Source organism: Mesoplodon bidens, assembly GCF_964165515.1.
Source record: "Mesoplodon bidens genome assembly, chromosome: 7".
Lineage (NCBI taxonomy): Eukaryota > Metazoa > Chordata > Mammalia > Artiodactyla > Ziphiidae > Mesoplodon > Mesoplodon bidens.
The window spans coordinates 39,847,751-39,861,471 of NC_138164.1; the positions used below are offsets into that span (position 1 = coordinate 39,847,751).

A 13,721-nucleotide genomic window follows, 5' to 3' on the forward strand; every position below is an offset into this window, starting at 1 on the left:
CCAGACCTTCCAGACACCTGGCTGCAGCAAAATTCGATGGAATCCCCTTGTGGAACAGCAGTTTCCCATCTCTTGTGTCTCTCCCTGTCATGATCATGCAGGAAGCGAGTCTGGCTGTGCTATTTCTTATCATTGTGTGTCACCCATCTGCAACATGATATTGAAAAAGTAGTTCCCTTTCCCCCAGAAGGTTGAGGCTCAGCTACAGGGGTAATTCTCCTGGGCACACAGTCATTATTTAGGCTGACTCAGTGACTTCAACAGGCTTAATCATGTCATCAGGTTTGTTGCCAGCTGCATAATGCTCCCACATCTGTAGATAGAGCCGCTCTAGTTCCATCGTGTATTGTCTGGTGTTGAACAGAGGGCTAGATGTTCTCTGCTTCCACACTTTGCCACGAATTTTCTTCAGGTATTCTACATCAGTTCCCAGTTTCACAGCTATCTCTTCATATTCTTGTCTATTTTTAGCAATCAGCTCAAGACAGCCTAAACAAGTGAGCTGGGAAGCTGCAACTCGGGAAGCAAGAGTCTCTCCTGGCAGAGTCACCATGGGGGTCCCTGCCCAAAGGACGTCCATCCCTGTGGTGTGTCCATTACAGAGTGGAGTGTCCAAGCAGACATCAGCCAGCTGGCCTCTCCGAACATGTTCCTCTTTAGGAGCAACAGGGGAAAAAATGATACGGTTCGGGGGAAGGCCCATATTTTGTGCGTACTGTTGAATATTAGCTTCTCCTGCTGCTGGAAAACGCAACAGCCACAGTACACTATTGGGAACACGCTTCAGAATATTTGCCCACATCTGCAAAGTAGATGGGTCAAGTTTGTATAACTGATTAAAGTTACAGTACACAATGGCATCTTCCGGTAACCCGTACTGAGAACGTGTGGTTACAATAATGGTACGGGGAACCTCCTCTCCAGTGGCAGCCTTATTGTTGATCAGGGTAGTTGCCAGTCCATTGCTAATACTGAATCCATTAATTGTAATCTGAATTTGTCCTCTGTTAATCATTTCAATAACTGCTTCTGCAACAGTATTCATAGGAATGACAGGCATATTAAGAGTTGTATTACTGCTGTCTGCGTTGTCTTCTCCATCAGGACATTTCATCTTGACTATTTGCACATCTGATAGACTATCAAGAAATGCTTGGAGGTCGATGCCATTCAGCACAATCCGATTGTCATAAATGTGCCCATTGGACTTAAAATCGATGACGGCTTTTTTCTTCAGGTGAGGAAACATATTAGCATGATCACCAATAAAGAAAGTATGGGGCATATAAGCCAGTTTCTCAGAATACTGCTCAGCAACTTCAGCAGGTGAAGTTTCCTGATCAGTGATGATATAATCCATGAAAAGCGCGCCACTAGTCCCAGGGTACCCCAGCCACATTGCCTGAATAGGAGCTGGCCTGCGAGCAAAGAGTTCATTTCGAGCACCCCTGGTATAACCATTCAGATTTACGAGGATGTGTATACCATCTTGATGGATGCGATCAGCTGCTTTCCCATTGCATGGAATCTGAGAAAGATCAATGAAATGATTGGCTTCTGCCATCACCTTCGCTCGGAAGTTTGTGCCATCATGTGGGCTCAGGCCATAACAGAATATCTCAAATTTATCAGGATTGTGCATGCCTGGAATAGACTGCATAAGATGAGAAGTAGGATGATTCCCAAAGTCAGAACTCACGTATCCTACACGCAGTCGACCATCACTGAGCTTCAGGTCTTTTGGATGTTCATACGGTGGTTTATGAAGGACACTTATATTAGCCAAGCAGAGGTTCCCATGCCTCTCAGCAATAGCCTTCCTGAAGCCATGAGAAAGAGGATAGAGCATACTATGATGAGGCTGCACAGAAGGCAACCTATTCCTCTCCAACTGGTCAGCCACAATGCTGACCAACTTCTTCATTCGCTCATCATAGTCTGTCCAATCACAGACAACCTGCAGGCAATGAGCCAAATTACAATAAGCGTCAGGAAAGTCAGGTTGAAGCTTCAGAACAGTGCGATAAGAAGCAATTGCTTCTGGAATATTCCCTGAATCGTGGTGAATGGAAGCCAGATTGCTGTGGGCATCCGCAAATGCAGGGCTGATCTGAACGGCACGAGTATAACACTGCAAGGCTCCCTGAACATCCTGCATCTCCCGTAGGGTGTTTCCCATATTGCAGTAGGCATCAGCAAAGGTAGGACTGATTCGAATAGCCTCCTTATAATGCATCAGAGCTTCGTGCAGTTTTCCCTGCTGCTTCAATACACTTGCTAAATTTGAATGGGCATCAGCAAAGTCTGGGCAGAGCTCTAATGCTTTACGATACAAGCGAACTGCCTCTTCACTGTTTCCCTGTTCTCCTTTGATATTGGCTAGGTTATTCAGAGAGTCTGCATGGGTGGGACACAGCCGGAGAGCTGTATGATAACAATCTTCTGCTTCAGCAACACTGCCCTTCTCTTTGAGAGCGTTTCCTAGGTTGCAGTAAGCATCAGGGAAATGTGGTTGCAATTCAATAGCTCGCCTGTAGGTGTCTATTGCCAGATCCATCAGGCCTTGCTCATAGTATACACAAGCCAGGTTGCCATGTACCACTGCATGATTTGGACTCAAGCTTAGGGCACGAAGGTAAGCTGCCACAGCTCTGTCAAAAATCCGTGCCTCATTGAAGACATTTCCTAAATTGATATAAGCATCCAGAAAATTGGGGTCAAGGGTGACAGCCTTTTCAAAGTGATGAATTGCAAGCCAAATCTCCCCTTGTGCATTGAAAACACAGCCAAGATTACTCCAAGCTACTGCAAAGTTCGGTTGCGTCTCAATTGCTTTCAAATAACATGCCTTGGCTTCTTCTAAGCCACCCAGGGCTTTGAGCAGGTTCCCCAGGTCACTGCGAACACAGTACAAATAAGGATTGTACTGAAGAGCAGAGACGTAAGCTTGTACTGCCCCTTCCATGTCGCCTGCTGCTACCAATGCGGCTGCCAGGTTAATATAACCATCGATGAAATCTGGTTTGAGACGCAATGCATGCCAGTAATGCTCAGTTGCTTCCTGCAACTGCCCTCTTTCCTTGTACACATTCCCCAAATTCGAATAGGCTTCTGCCAGAAGAGGGTTCTGTTTAATTGCCAGAGTACTAAAGTGGGCAGATCTGTCCAGCCTTCGACACTGGAAGTGTAGAGATGAAAGTAATAAAAGTACACCAGTATTGCCTGGCTCTTGTCTCCAGAGCTGCATGCAGTGTCTCTCAGCTGTCTCAAAATCTCCTGCCTGATATTCTCGATGTGCCAACTCAGCTAACCCTTGGAAGGAAAGCATACATTTCGTTGGTTCTGTGCTGTCGGCCACGTTGCCCACGGAAGACGCCATCTGGAGCTTCTGGAGAGAGTGAAAAAAGGGGGTAATTGAGTCCCGCTGCCGCCACTACTGGCAAGAATGTTTCTAGAGGTAGCAAACACGAGCGCAGCAGCCGTACCACTGCTTTGGCAGGCTTAAGCGGCGGCAACGGTTACAGGCACCGAACCTTAGGAACTCTGGTTGGCCATCTACCTCTCATGCTCTTGAAATCTTAATTCTTAACCCTGACCTCTTCCACCATTTTTCTGCTAATCAGGGAATAAAAATTACCTATCCATTTGCCTTACAAGAAATCAAAAGTCAGTAGTCCAAACACTTTTTAAAATATTGTTTTCTGTCCAGTTGGAAATGAGATACATGATTGACTTTTCTTCATCATTCATATAGTCAACGTGGAAAACATTAGGGCCATGAATTTCAATACAGTAAGATGAGAAAATTTTAAATTGGCCTTCCCAAACCACTAATAAGTAACCGATGTTGTATATGATGCTAAAATCTTAGAGACTGAGTTTGATATTTTAAAAGTTCTGAAAACATTAGCTAATTTCTCCTCATCAAATTTCTCATGACTCAAACCTGAGTGTTACTTTTTAAAAGATAAATTTATTTATTTTTATTTATTTATTTTTATTTTGGCTGCATTGGGTCTTCAGTGCTGCGTGCAGGCTTTCTCTAGTTGAGGTGAGCGGGGGCTACTCTTTGTTGTGGTGCCGGGGCTTCTCATCACAGTAGCTTCTATTGTTGTTCCACAACTCTATGGGTTCCTTTTTAGGTCCTACGAAGAACCCTAGAAATTAGTTCATGTAATTATAGGTTTTTGCAAAATTGTCAAAAGTGAGATATTTTAACTTCCATCAGGTAAGACCAGCGTCTATTTCTTTGCCAATTTTCCTTCTATCATAGTCCGCTATGTTGGATCATATTGGATTGGTCACAGGCTTTTTTGAAACCTGGCTAAGGAGATGTTTTAAGTGAGGCTATTATGTGATTTTCAGACACCACCATATGTAATTGACTATATAATATCCCATTACAGGAATAACTTCCAGTACTCTTACTGACTACTCTACTGACTTAACTAGCACAAGACACAGAAACGTAAGGACAAAAACCACCTTACAATATAGCCATGTCTTGCACTTCACAGCTCTCAAAGCATGTGCATTTGAAGAAGAAAAAAAGAACTGAAAAGTATAAAACCAGAAGTTATTCTGTGGAAAATTATTTCAATCATCAGGCATGTGAAAGATAAGTCAAAGATTCAGTTTTCTTCAATGCTTAGTCAAAACGGACATTTCCTTCTGTCAAGAATATACTCCAGGGCTTCCCTGGTGGTGCAGTGGTTGAGAGTCTGCCTGCCGATGCAGGGGACACGGGTTCGTGCCCCGGTCCGGGAAGATCCCAAATGCCGTGTAGCGGCTAGGCCCGTGAGCCATGGCCACTGATCCTGCATGTCCGGAGCCTGTGCCCCGCAACGGGGAGAGGCCACAACAGTGAGAGGCCAGCATACCGCAAACACAAAAAAACAAAAAAACAATAAACTCCAGGGGCTTCCCTGATGGCACAGTGGTTAGGAAGCCACCTGCCAATGCAGGGGACACGGGTTCGAGCCCTGGTCCGGGAAGATCCCACATGCCGCGGAGCAACTAAGACCGTGTGCCACAACTATGGAGCCTGTGCTCTAGAGCCCGTGAGCCACAACTACTGAGCCTGCGAGCCACAACTACTGAAGCTTGCGTGCCTAGAGCCCGTGCTCTGCAACAAGAGAAGCCACTGCAATAAGAAGCCTGCACACCGCAACAAAGAGTATCCCCCAGTCGCTGCAACTAGAGAAAGCCTGCGCACAGCAACGAAGACACAACACAGTCAAAAATAAATAAATAAATAAATAAATAAAAGAATATAGCCCATCAATAATGTGTGTAATGGAATGGTGTGAATGAGTATTTTATCAGAATTCCTGTAATGCACAATCCTATAGCAGTAGTGAAATCAGTAATTCATTTATAATAGTAAAGTTATGAGGAAGTAATCCATAGAGGTTTTCTCAAAGTTAACAATGAAAATTAATGTGACATTATCAATAATAAATTGTGATGCTGAAATAAACTTTTCTAAACTATTAATAACTAAAAGCAAACTCTAATCAACCATGTTAAAAGAAATCTATGTCTATAAACTACAAAGTTTATTTCTGAAAATTTTATTTCTAAAACACATAAACTGTCATATGAGGAGGCAGTTAAAGAATATATAGCTACAAGAGTGGGGAAAAAGTTTTATAGAGACACATCTGGCAGTAGTGAATTTTCAAATGTCATTTTTCTAGATTTTGTGACACCTATAGTATTGATATTTGAAAGCATTTAAAAAATTGTAATTTGAAGATTTGCTACTTCCAGGTAGAGTAAAATATTTGGAAGCAAAACAACATTTCCACGGAGAAAAATTTTAAAAGCCAAATAAAATAGTTAGCATTCAATCAAAAAGTTCTAGACATACCAAGAGATAGAATCATTTGACTAAAATTCTAAGAAAGGAACAGATAATACAAAAATATTTATAGGCTCTCCGCGGACCCACGTGCCTCCGACAGGGGGATCTCTGGGGATGTCCTTTGTCTATCAACCACCGAGACAAAGGACGCGGCACCAGAGTGAGAAATCTCAGCCATCCTGCCGCCTCCCCTTTAAAAAAGGAGAGAAGGAACTAGACCCCGGAGGAAGATGGCGGAAGAGTAAGACGCGGAGATCACCTTCCTCCCCACAGATACATCAGAAATTCATCTACACGTGGAACAACTCCTACAGAACACCTACTGAACGCTGACAGAAGACCTCAGACCCCCCAAAAGGCAAGAAGCTCCCCACATACCTGGGTAGGGCAAAAGAAAAAAAGAATAAACAGAGACAATAGGATAGGGACGGGACCTGCACCAGTGGGAGGGAGCCGTGAAGGGGGGAAGGTTTCTACACACTACAAGCCCCTTCGCGGGCGGAGACTGTAGGTGGCGGAGGGGGAAAGCTTCGGAGTAGCGGAGGAGAGCACAGCAACAGGGGTGCGGAGGGCAAAGCGGAGAGATTCTGGCACAGAGGACCGGTGCCCTCAGGCACACACCAGCCCGAGAGGCTTGTCTGCTCGGCCGCCGTGCCGGGCGGGGCTGGGAGCTGAGGCTCGGGTATCGGCTTTCAGTCGGAGCGCAGGGAGAGGACTGGGGCTGGCGGCAGGAAGAGAGCCTGAAGGGGTTAGTGCACCACGGCTAGCCCGGAGGGAGTCCGGGGAAAGGGTCTGGAGCTGCTGAAGAGGCAAGAGACTTTTTTCCCTTTTGTTTCCTGGTGCGCGAGGAGAGGGCATTAAGAGGGCTGCTTGGGGAAGCGCCGGAGACAGGCACGAGTCGCGGGTAAGGCACGGACCTCGGAGACGGGCGTGGGCCGCCGCCGCCGCCGCCGCCGCCCGCCGCCGCCGCCGCCCGCCGCGGCTTCGTGCCCCGGTCCGGGAAGATCCCAAATGCCGTGTAGCGGCTAGGCCCGTGAGCCATGGCCACTGATCCTGCATGTCCGGAGCCTGTGCCCTGCAACGGGGAGAGGCCACAACAGTGAGAGGCCAGCATACCACAAACACAAAAAAACAATAAACTCCAGGGGCTTCCCTGATGGCACAGTGGTTAGGAAGCCACCTGCCAATGCAGGGGACACGGGTTCGAGCCCTGGTCCGGGAAGATCCCACATGCCGCGGAGCAACTAAGACCGTGTGCCACAACTATGGAGCCTGTGCTCTAGAGCCCGTGAGCCACAACTACTGAGCCTGCGAGCCACAACTACTGAAGCTTGCGTGCCTAGAGCCCGTGCTCTGCAACAAGAGAAGCCACCGCAATAAGAAGCCTGCACACCGCAACAAAGAGTATCCCCCAGTCGCTGCAACTAGAGAAAGCCTGTGCACAGCAACGAAGACACAACACAGTCAAAAATAAATAAATAAATAAATAAATAAAAGAATAGACCCCATCAATAATGTGTGTAATGGAATGGTGTGAATGAGTATTTTATCAGAATTCCTGTAATGCACAATCCTATAGCAGTACTGAAATCAGTAATGCATTTATAATAGTAAATATTTATGAGGAAGTAATCCATAGAGGTTTTCTCAAAGTTAACAATGAAAATTAATGTGACATTATCAATAATAAATTGTGACGCTGAAATAAACTTTTCTAAACTATTAATAACTAAAAGCAAACTCTAATCAACCATGTTAAAAGAAATCTATGTCTATAAACTACAAAGTTTATTTCTGAAAATTTTATTTCTAAAACACGTAAACTGTCATATGAGGAGGCAGTTAAAGAATATATAGCTACAAGAGTGGGGAAAAAGTTTTATAGAGACACATCTGGCAGTAGTGAATTTTCAAATGTCATTTTTCTAGATTTTGTGACACCTATAGTATTGATATTTGAAAGCATTTAAAAAATTGTAATTTGAAGATTTGCTACTTCCAGGTAGAGTAAAATATTTTGAAGCAAAACAACATTTCCACGGAGAAAAATTTAAAAAGCCAAATAAAATAGTCAGCATTCAATCAAAAAGTTCTAGACATGCCAAGAGATAGAATCATATGACTAAAATTCTAAGAAAGGAAGAGATAATACAAAAATATTTATATAAGATATTGTGTATCTTTATAAGGAAAAGTCTTTATCAAGAAAAGACTTTAAAATCATCAGAATTAATATTATATTTTATTTATTTGTATATTTTATTTATATATTTATATAAAGGACTTAAAGATAAAGCCCTAGTTAAGGCAGTGACAAAAGCAGTAGCAGTGGGAGTGAAAAGAAATGGTTATATTCAAGGATATTTTGTCAGTAAAAGTCCAAGATCAAATGTCTGACTGCATACATGGGATGGATAGACGGAGTGGGAAAAATCAAAGTTAACTATAGAGGTTCTAGTGAAGATGGGGTTGCCATCACCCAACCCAAGGGGTTGCGATCATCCCCAAGGTCTAGGAGACTCAAAGGGAAGGTCATGGTCGAGGAAAAGTTAATTGCTGGGAAAATAAGACTCCCAGTCTCTCCATCTCCTTATACTAGTTTTTTTTAACATCTTTATTGGAGTATAATTGCTTTACAATGGTGTGTTAGTTTCTGCTTTATAACAAAGTAAATCAGTTATACATATACATATGTCCCAATATCTCTTCCCTCTTGGATCTCCCTCCCTCCCACCCTCCCTATCTCACCCCTCTAGGTGGTCACAAAGCACAGAGCTGATCTCCCTGTGCTATGCGGCTGCTTCCCACTAGTTATCTATTCCTTACACCAGTTTTGTTTTTCCGCTCATATACGTAGCAGCATTTCATTCAACGGGAAAGCCATTGATCTGACTGGTCAAATCAAACACCATAGTTCAAGGCACATTTACAGTGGTTAGTTCCTCCACAATTTAGAAAGTAACATTCACAATTTCCCTCTTCCTACACCGTGGAACACATTGGCCATTCCTCCAAAGTTTCCACTCCATAGAGTGGACCAGAGTTGACATTAGCCCAGAACTGAGAGCTTGGCATGAGATGGTGTCAACCCCTCCTAGAGCTCTGGCATAAGTTATGACCCAACCCAGCTCCACAGAGAGCTCTGCATGGAATCTTGTCTCAGCCATAATAATGTGATTCTGCTTTTCATTTGGTTTTCTTCTTTGCTTAACTTTCTCTGGCCACTCTGACAAACAAAATTTCAGGCATTCCTGGGCCACTCACTAACTTTATTCTGTCTAATGATATCCAGATTCCCAAGAAAATTACTAACAATAAAGGGGGAAATTTGGAACATGGTGAGTTTTAGGTGCCTGAAAATACAGGTAACTGAATCCAGTTAAGTAGCAAATTATTTGGGTATCAAATATGCCAGTAGAAGAGCAGACTAAGCTCAATTTAATGTACTCTTATTGGAGACACATGTAAATTCTGGGTCAATTTTGAAAAAGTTAAAAGCACATAGCTGAGATTAAAAGAAAGAAAGGAATACCTGCATGTTTCAGAAAGTAACAGAGAAATTAAATCCAGAGAAATAAGAGCAGACTGACGTGTATGAGTTCCGTTCCTTAGTATAGGCCTTATGTAAATAGGGGCTGGAGCTAGAAATCTAACATTACCTTGAGGCCAGGAATTTAGACTCAGGATGGAACAATATTGAGAAGTTAGTACAGATATCCTACAGAAATTTCATGAGGAACTGCTTAGTCCATTAAGAGGGCCAAGGGAGGTGGTGAGGAAGACTGATATCTCTTGAAAACCTTCAGGTACAGAAAACATCAACACCTCTGAAAAGTAGGCCTGTCCTTCCCAGAGTTGTGATGGCCAGGTTGTCACTAACCTGGAAGGCCCTGTAGGAATCAGAAACTGCAAGGAGAGTAATTCAAAGAAAAACAGATGCAGGATGGGTGTGGCAATAAATCCTAGGACCCTATCAGAAACAAAATTAAAACCACTCTAGAGGGAAATTTTAACAAACCAGGGCAGAGAGTATCCTAACCAGAAGAGAATAATAATTCTGAGGAAGTTACTTTAGTTATTTACGTAATATTCAATGCAGTTCCATGGCCAGGCCCTTTTGAAGAATTCTAAAACATATACAAACAATTCATTTACATCTTATATATCCCACCATCCAGAGCAAAATTCACTTAAGAACTGTACTGGTGGAAATTGGGCGGCACTATGGAGAAAATAAAACGGTGTTTGCCATCAAAAAACATGAAGGTAAGAAAGATAATGTCTAATTTTTTAATTATCCTGTGGTTTCTTGAAACCTTTTGGAAACCCAAAATAGAGAAACCTAGGAGGAAATGAAGATTTAAATATTTAGAGATTTATCAACTCATCTCTAAAAGCTTTATTAATCTCTTATTTTAATAACATTCCTGAGAGGTATAAATGTGTCCAGTGATAGGGTTGAATAAGCCTGAGAGAATTTCATTTGTTTACTATTCTTGGTCAGCTCTTAAGACCTTTCAGGAGCATCTTGATTTTCATGGCCTCATCCAACAAAAAGCAGGATATTTTACAGAAAGTCCTGGTCCACTTTTTGGCTTGCTTTTGTGTTTATGTTTTTGGTTTTTTCACATTGGGCGGTACATTAGGCTACTTATTGCATACTCCCTCATTCATGCATGCATTTATTCAAACAATATTTACTGAGTTGAGACATTTAATTAACACTCAATAAATGATGTTTACATGAATGAATGCGCTTTCTATCAAAGTAAGTGTAAGTACTGAGAAAAATTACAGAATGTATGATCCCAGCCCCACAAAAGCTTATAACTGTGTTGAGGATGCTGATGAAATAACTAATATATCATATTATCATAATATATCATATTGGACAGTTTCTAAGTTCAAAAATTAGTTTTTATAGATAATCAGAGCATAAGGAGGACAAAGAAGGGACAGTTCATTATGGGTTGAATCTATCAATAAATGTATATTTCAGATGAGATTTGAGATTGACCTTAAAGAAGAGGACTTAGATATATGAACAGAGAACAAAAAAGGCATGGTGATAGCATGTGCATAGATAGTGTGGCCGATATTTATGTTCTTCATTAAAGATAGTCAGAGATAACCCAAATGTAACTGTTTCCATGGGTCCATTCTCAGTATCCAAACAAAATGGCAAATCCTATCTTAGTAAAACTAATGAAAAACGCAGTCTTTAACAAAGAGATTGTGAAGGAAAGGGAGAGAGAAAGGCTTGCATCCCACACCACACAACAAAACTTATTGAATTCTTTGTTTAATTTTCTCCCTCTGAAAATTTCCTCTCCCTCTCTCTGTACGTCTCTCTTCTCCCACATCTGGCCACACTCTACCAGCCATCTTTCCAGATCTTTCCAGAACTCTCCATCCTAGTTTCATTAGGCCACAATTTAAACATCTCACAGGTCTCCAGGATGCATCCCCATCACTTATTCCACAAAGACAAACAAAGGACACTTCTCAGGATCACGTTTCTTTGAAGGAAGAGGTCATGAGGAGTGATTATAAATAATATAAGGTGGAGAGCAATGACTTAAAATACCATTTTTCAGCTTAGAATGTGAATACAGGGAACTTTGGGAAACTAGAAAATCTAGAAAGGATTCATTGATAATTATTTATTTTCAATGAATAAAATAAAATGTAATAATACAGCTAAACTCTGACAGATTAACTTTTTCAAAAGTTGCTTTCACACACCTTCACTATTGGGATGTTTGATAAACACACCTTTCCTTCTTTACTTTCTTCTTTCTTTGCAGATACTGGCACCAAACTTTCAAACAATAAGAACCTTCCCATAAGCCCCTTGCCAGGCAAGATTAAGGTATAACAATCCAAACAAATTTTTGAAGAAGATAACTGGTTGAAAGCATAAGAAAAGAGCTGGGGGGCTTCCCTGGTGGCGCAGTGTTTGAGAGTCCGCCTGCTGATGCAGGGGACGCGGGTTCGGGCCCCGGTCCGGGAAGATCCCACATGCCGCGGAGCGGCTGGGCCCGTGAGCCATGGCCGCTCAGCCTGCGCGTCCGGAGCCTGTGCTCCGCAATGGGAGAGGCCACAACAGTGAGAGGCCCGCATACCGCAAAAAAAAAAAAAAAAAAAAAAGAGCTGGGTTTCTCTTATTGAACAGTCACATAATGAGTAATGTGGGAATTGGTTTAAAAAGTCTCTCTGCATGAGGGGCTAAGGTTAAGATTAGAACTTCTGAGGCCAGAAGAGCAAAATGACTACAACAATCCACATATTTTCAAGAGCCGCCCTTTGGATGTGAGGGATTGATTTTTCCCACTACTTTTTCAGCAACCCAACTGGTGTCTTTATTAAACGACCTAAGAGAATACAGTGTGGCCAAGAAGGCTTAAATTTCCTTAGCCCCAAGTCAGATATTCTCCAGTGATTATCCACTCTAAATAAAAAGAGAGATTTACAAAAGGAAACTGGATACAACTGAGTGTACCTTAATTTCAACCCTTTACCTGAGTTATTTGTTTTGCTTTCGATTCTCCGCTGAACTGCCTACATTAATATATTTTTAAGAACATTTCCTTAAGTTGAAGTATTCATTCAGTATATTCATTTACTATAATTTAGAAAAGCCAAATGATCTAGGCAAATTCATTTCTATATTGCCACAGCAGTGTATTGTGAACTAAATGACACCTGGCAGTTCTTTACTCAGATACTAACTCAATTAGAAGGCAGAACAAGGATACCTACCCATTCAGGGAAGGAAAGGTCACTTAGCCTCTGTAGCTGTCTTAGGTCTCTCATCATCACAGTAACAAATTGAACACTAAAAACCATATGATCATCTCAAGAGATGCAGAAAAAGCTTTTGAAAAAACTTCAATATCCATTCATGGTAAAAACTCTCCAGAAAGTGGGCATAGAGGGAACATACCTCAACATAATAAAGGCCATATATGACAAGCCCATAGCTAACATACTCAATGGTGAAAAGCTGAAAGCATTTCCCCTAAGATCCAGAACAAGACAAGGATGCCCACTCTCACCACTTTTATTGAAGGTAGTTTTGGAAGTCCTAGCCACAGCAATCAGGCAAGAAAGTAAATAAATAAAAGGACTCCAAAATGGAAAGGAGAAAGTAAAACTGTCACTGTTTGCAGATGGCATGATACATAGAATATCTGAAAGACACCATCAAAAAATTATTAGAGCTCAAAAATGAACTTGGTAAATTTGCAGGATACAAAATTTATATATAGAAATCTATTGTATTTCTATACACTAACAGTGAACTATCAGAAGGAGAAATTAAGGAAACAATCCCATTTACAATCGCGTAAAAAAGAATAAAATACATAAGAATAAATCTGCCTAAGGAGGTAAAAGACCTGTACCCAGGGAACTATACGACACTGATACAAGAAATTAAAGATGACACAAACAGCTGGAAAGATATACCATGGTCACGGATTGGAAGAATTAATATTGTCAAAATGACCATCATACCCAAGGAAATCTACGGATTCAATGCAGTCTGTATCAACATATCAAGGGCATTTTCCACAGACCTAGAACAAATAATTTTAAACTTTGTATGGAAACACAAAAGATCCTGAATAGTTAAAACAGTCTTGAGAAAGAAGAACACAACTGGAGGAATCATGCTCCCTGGCTTCAGACTGTGCTACAAACCTACAGTAATCAAAACAATGTGGTACTGGCACAAAATATCGATTACTGGAACAGAATACAGAGCCCAGAAAGAAACCCATGCACTTATGGTCAATGAGTCTATGAAAAAGGAGGCAAGAATATGCAATGGAGAAATGTCTGGGCTTCCTTA

The 13,721-nt window shown here is 41.8% G+C and overlaps 1 protein-coding gene across 1 annotated transcript; it reads right to left on the reverse strand.

The window, feature by feature from the left end:
• Nucleotides 1-238: 238 nt before the first annotated feature.
• On the reverse strand, nucleotides 239-3,558 carry LOC308620025 (UDP-N-acetylglucosamine--peptide N-acetylglucosaminyltransferase 110 kDa subunit-like; the record flags this gene model as incomplete). The annotated part of the gene is made up of 1 exon (XM_081239377.1): nucleotides 239-3,558. The coding sequence occupies exon 1, from the start codon at nucleotides 3,377-3,379 to the stop codon at nucleotides 239-241; it is 3,141 nt and encodes a 1,046-aa protein (XP_081095503.1). The 5' UTR covers nucleotides 3,380-3,558.
• Between the last annotated feature and the right edge of the window lie 10,163 nt (nucleotides 3,559-13,721).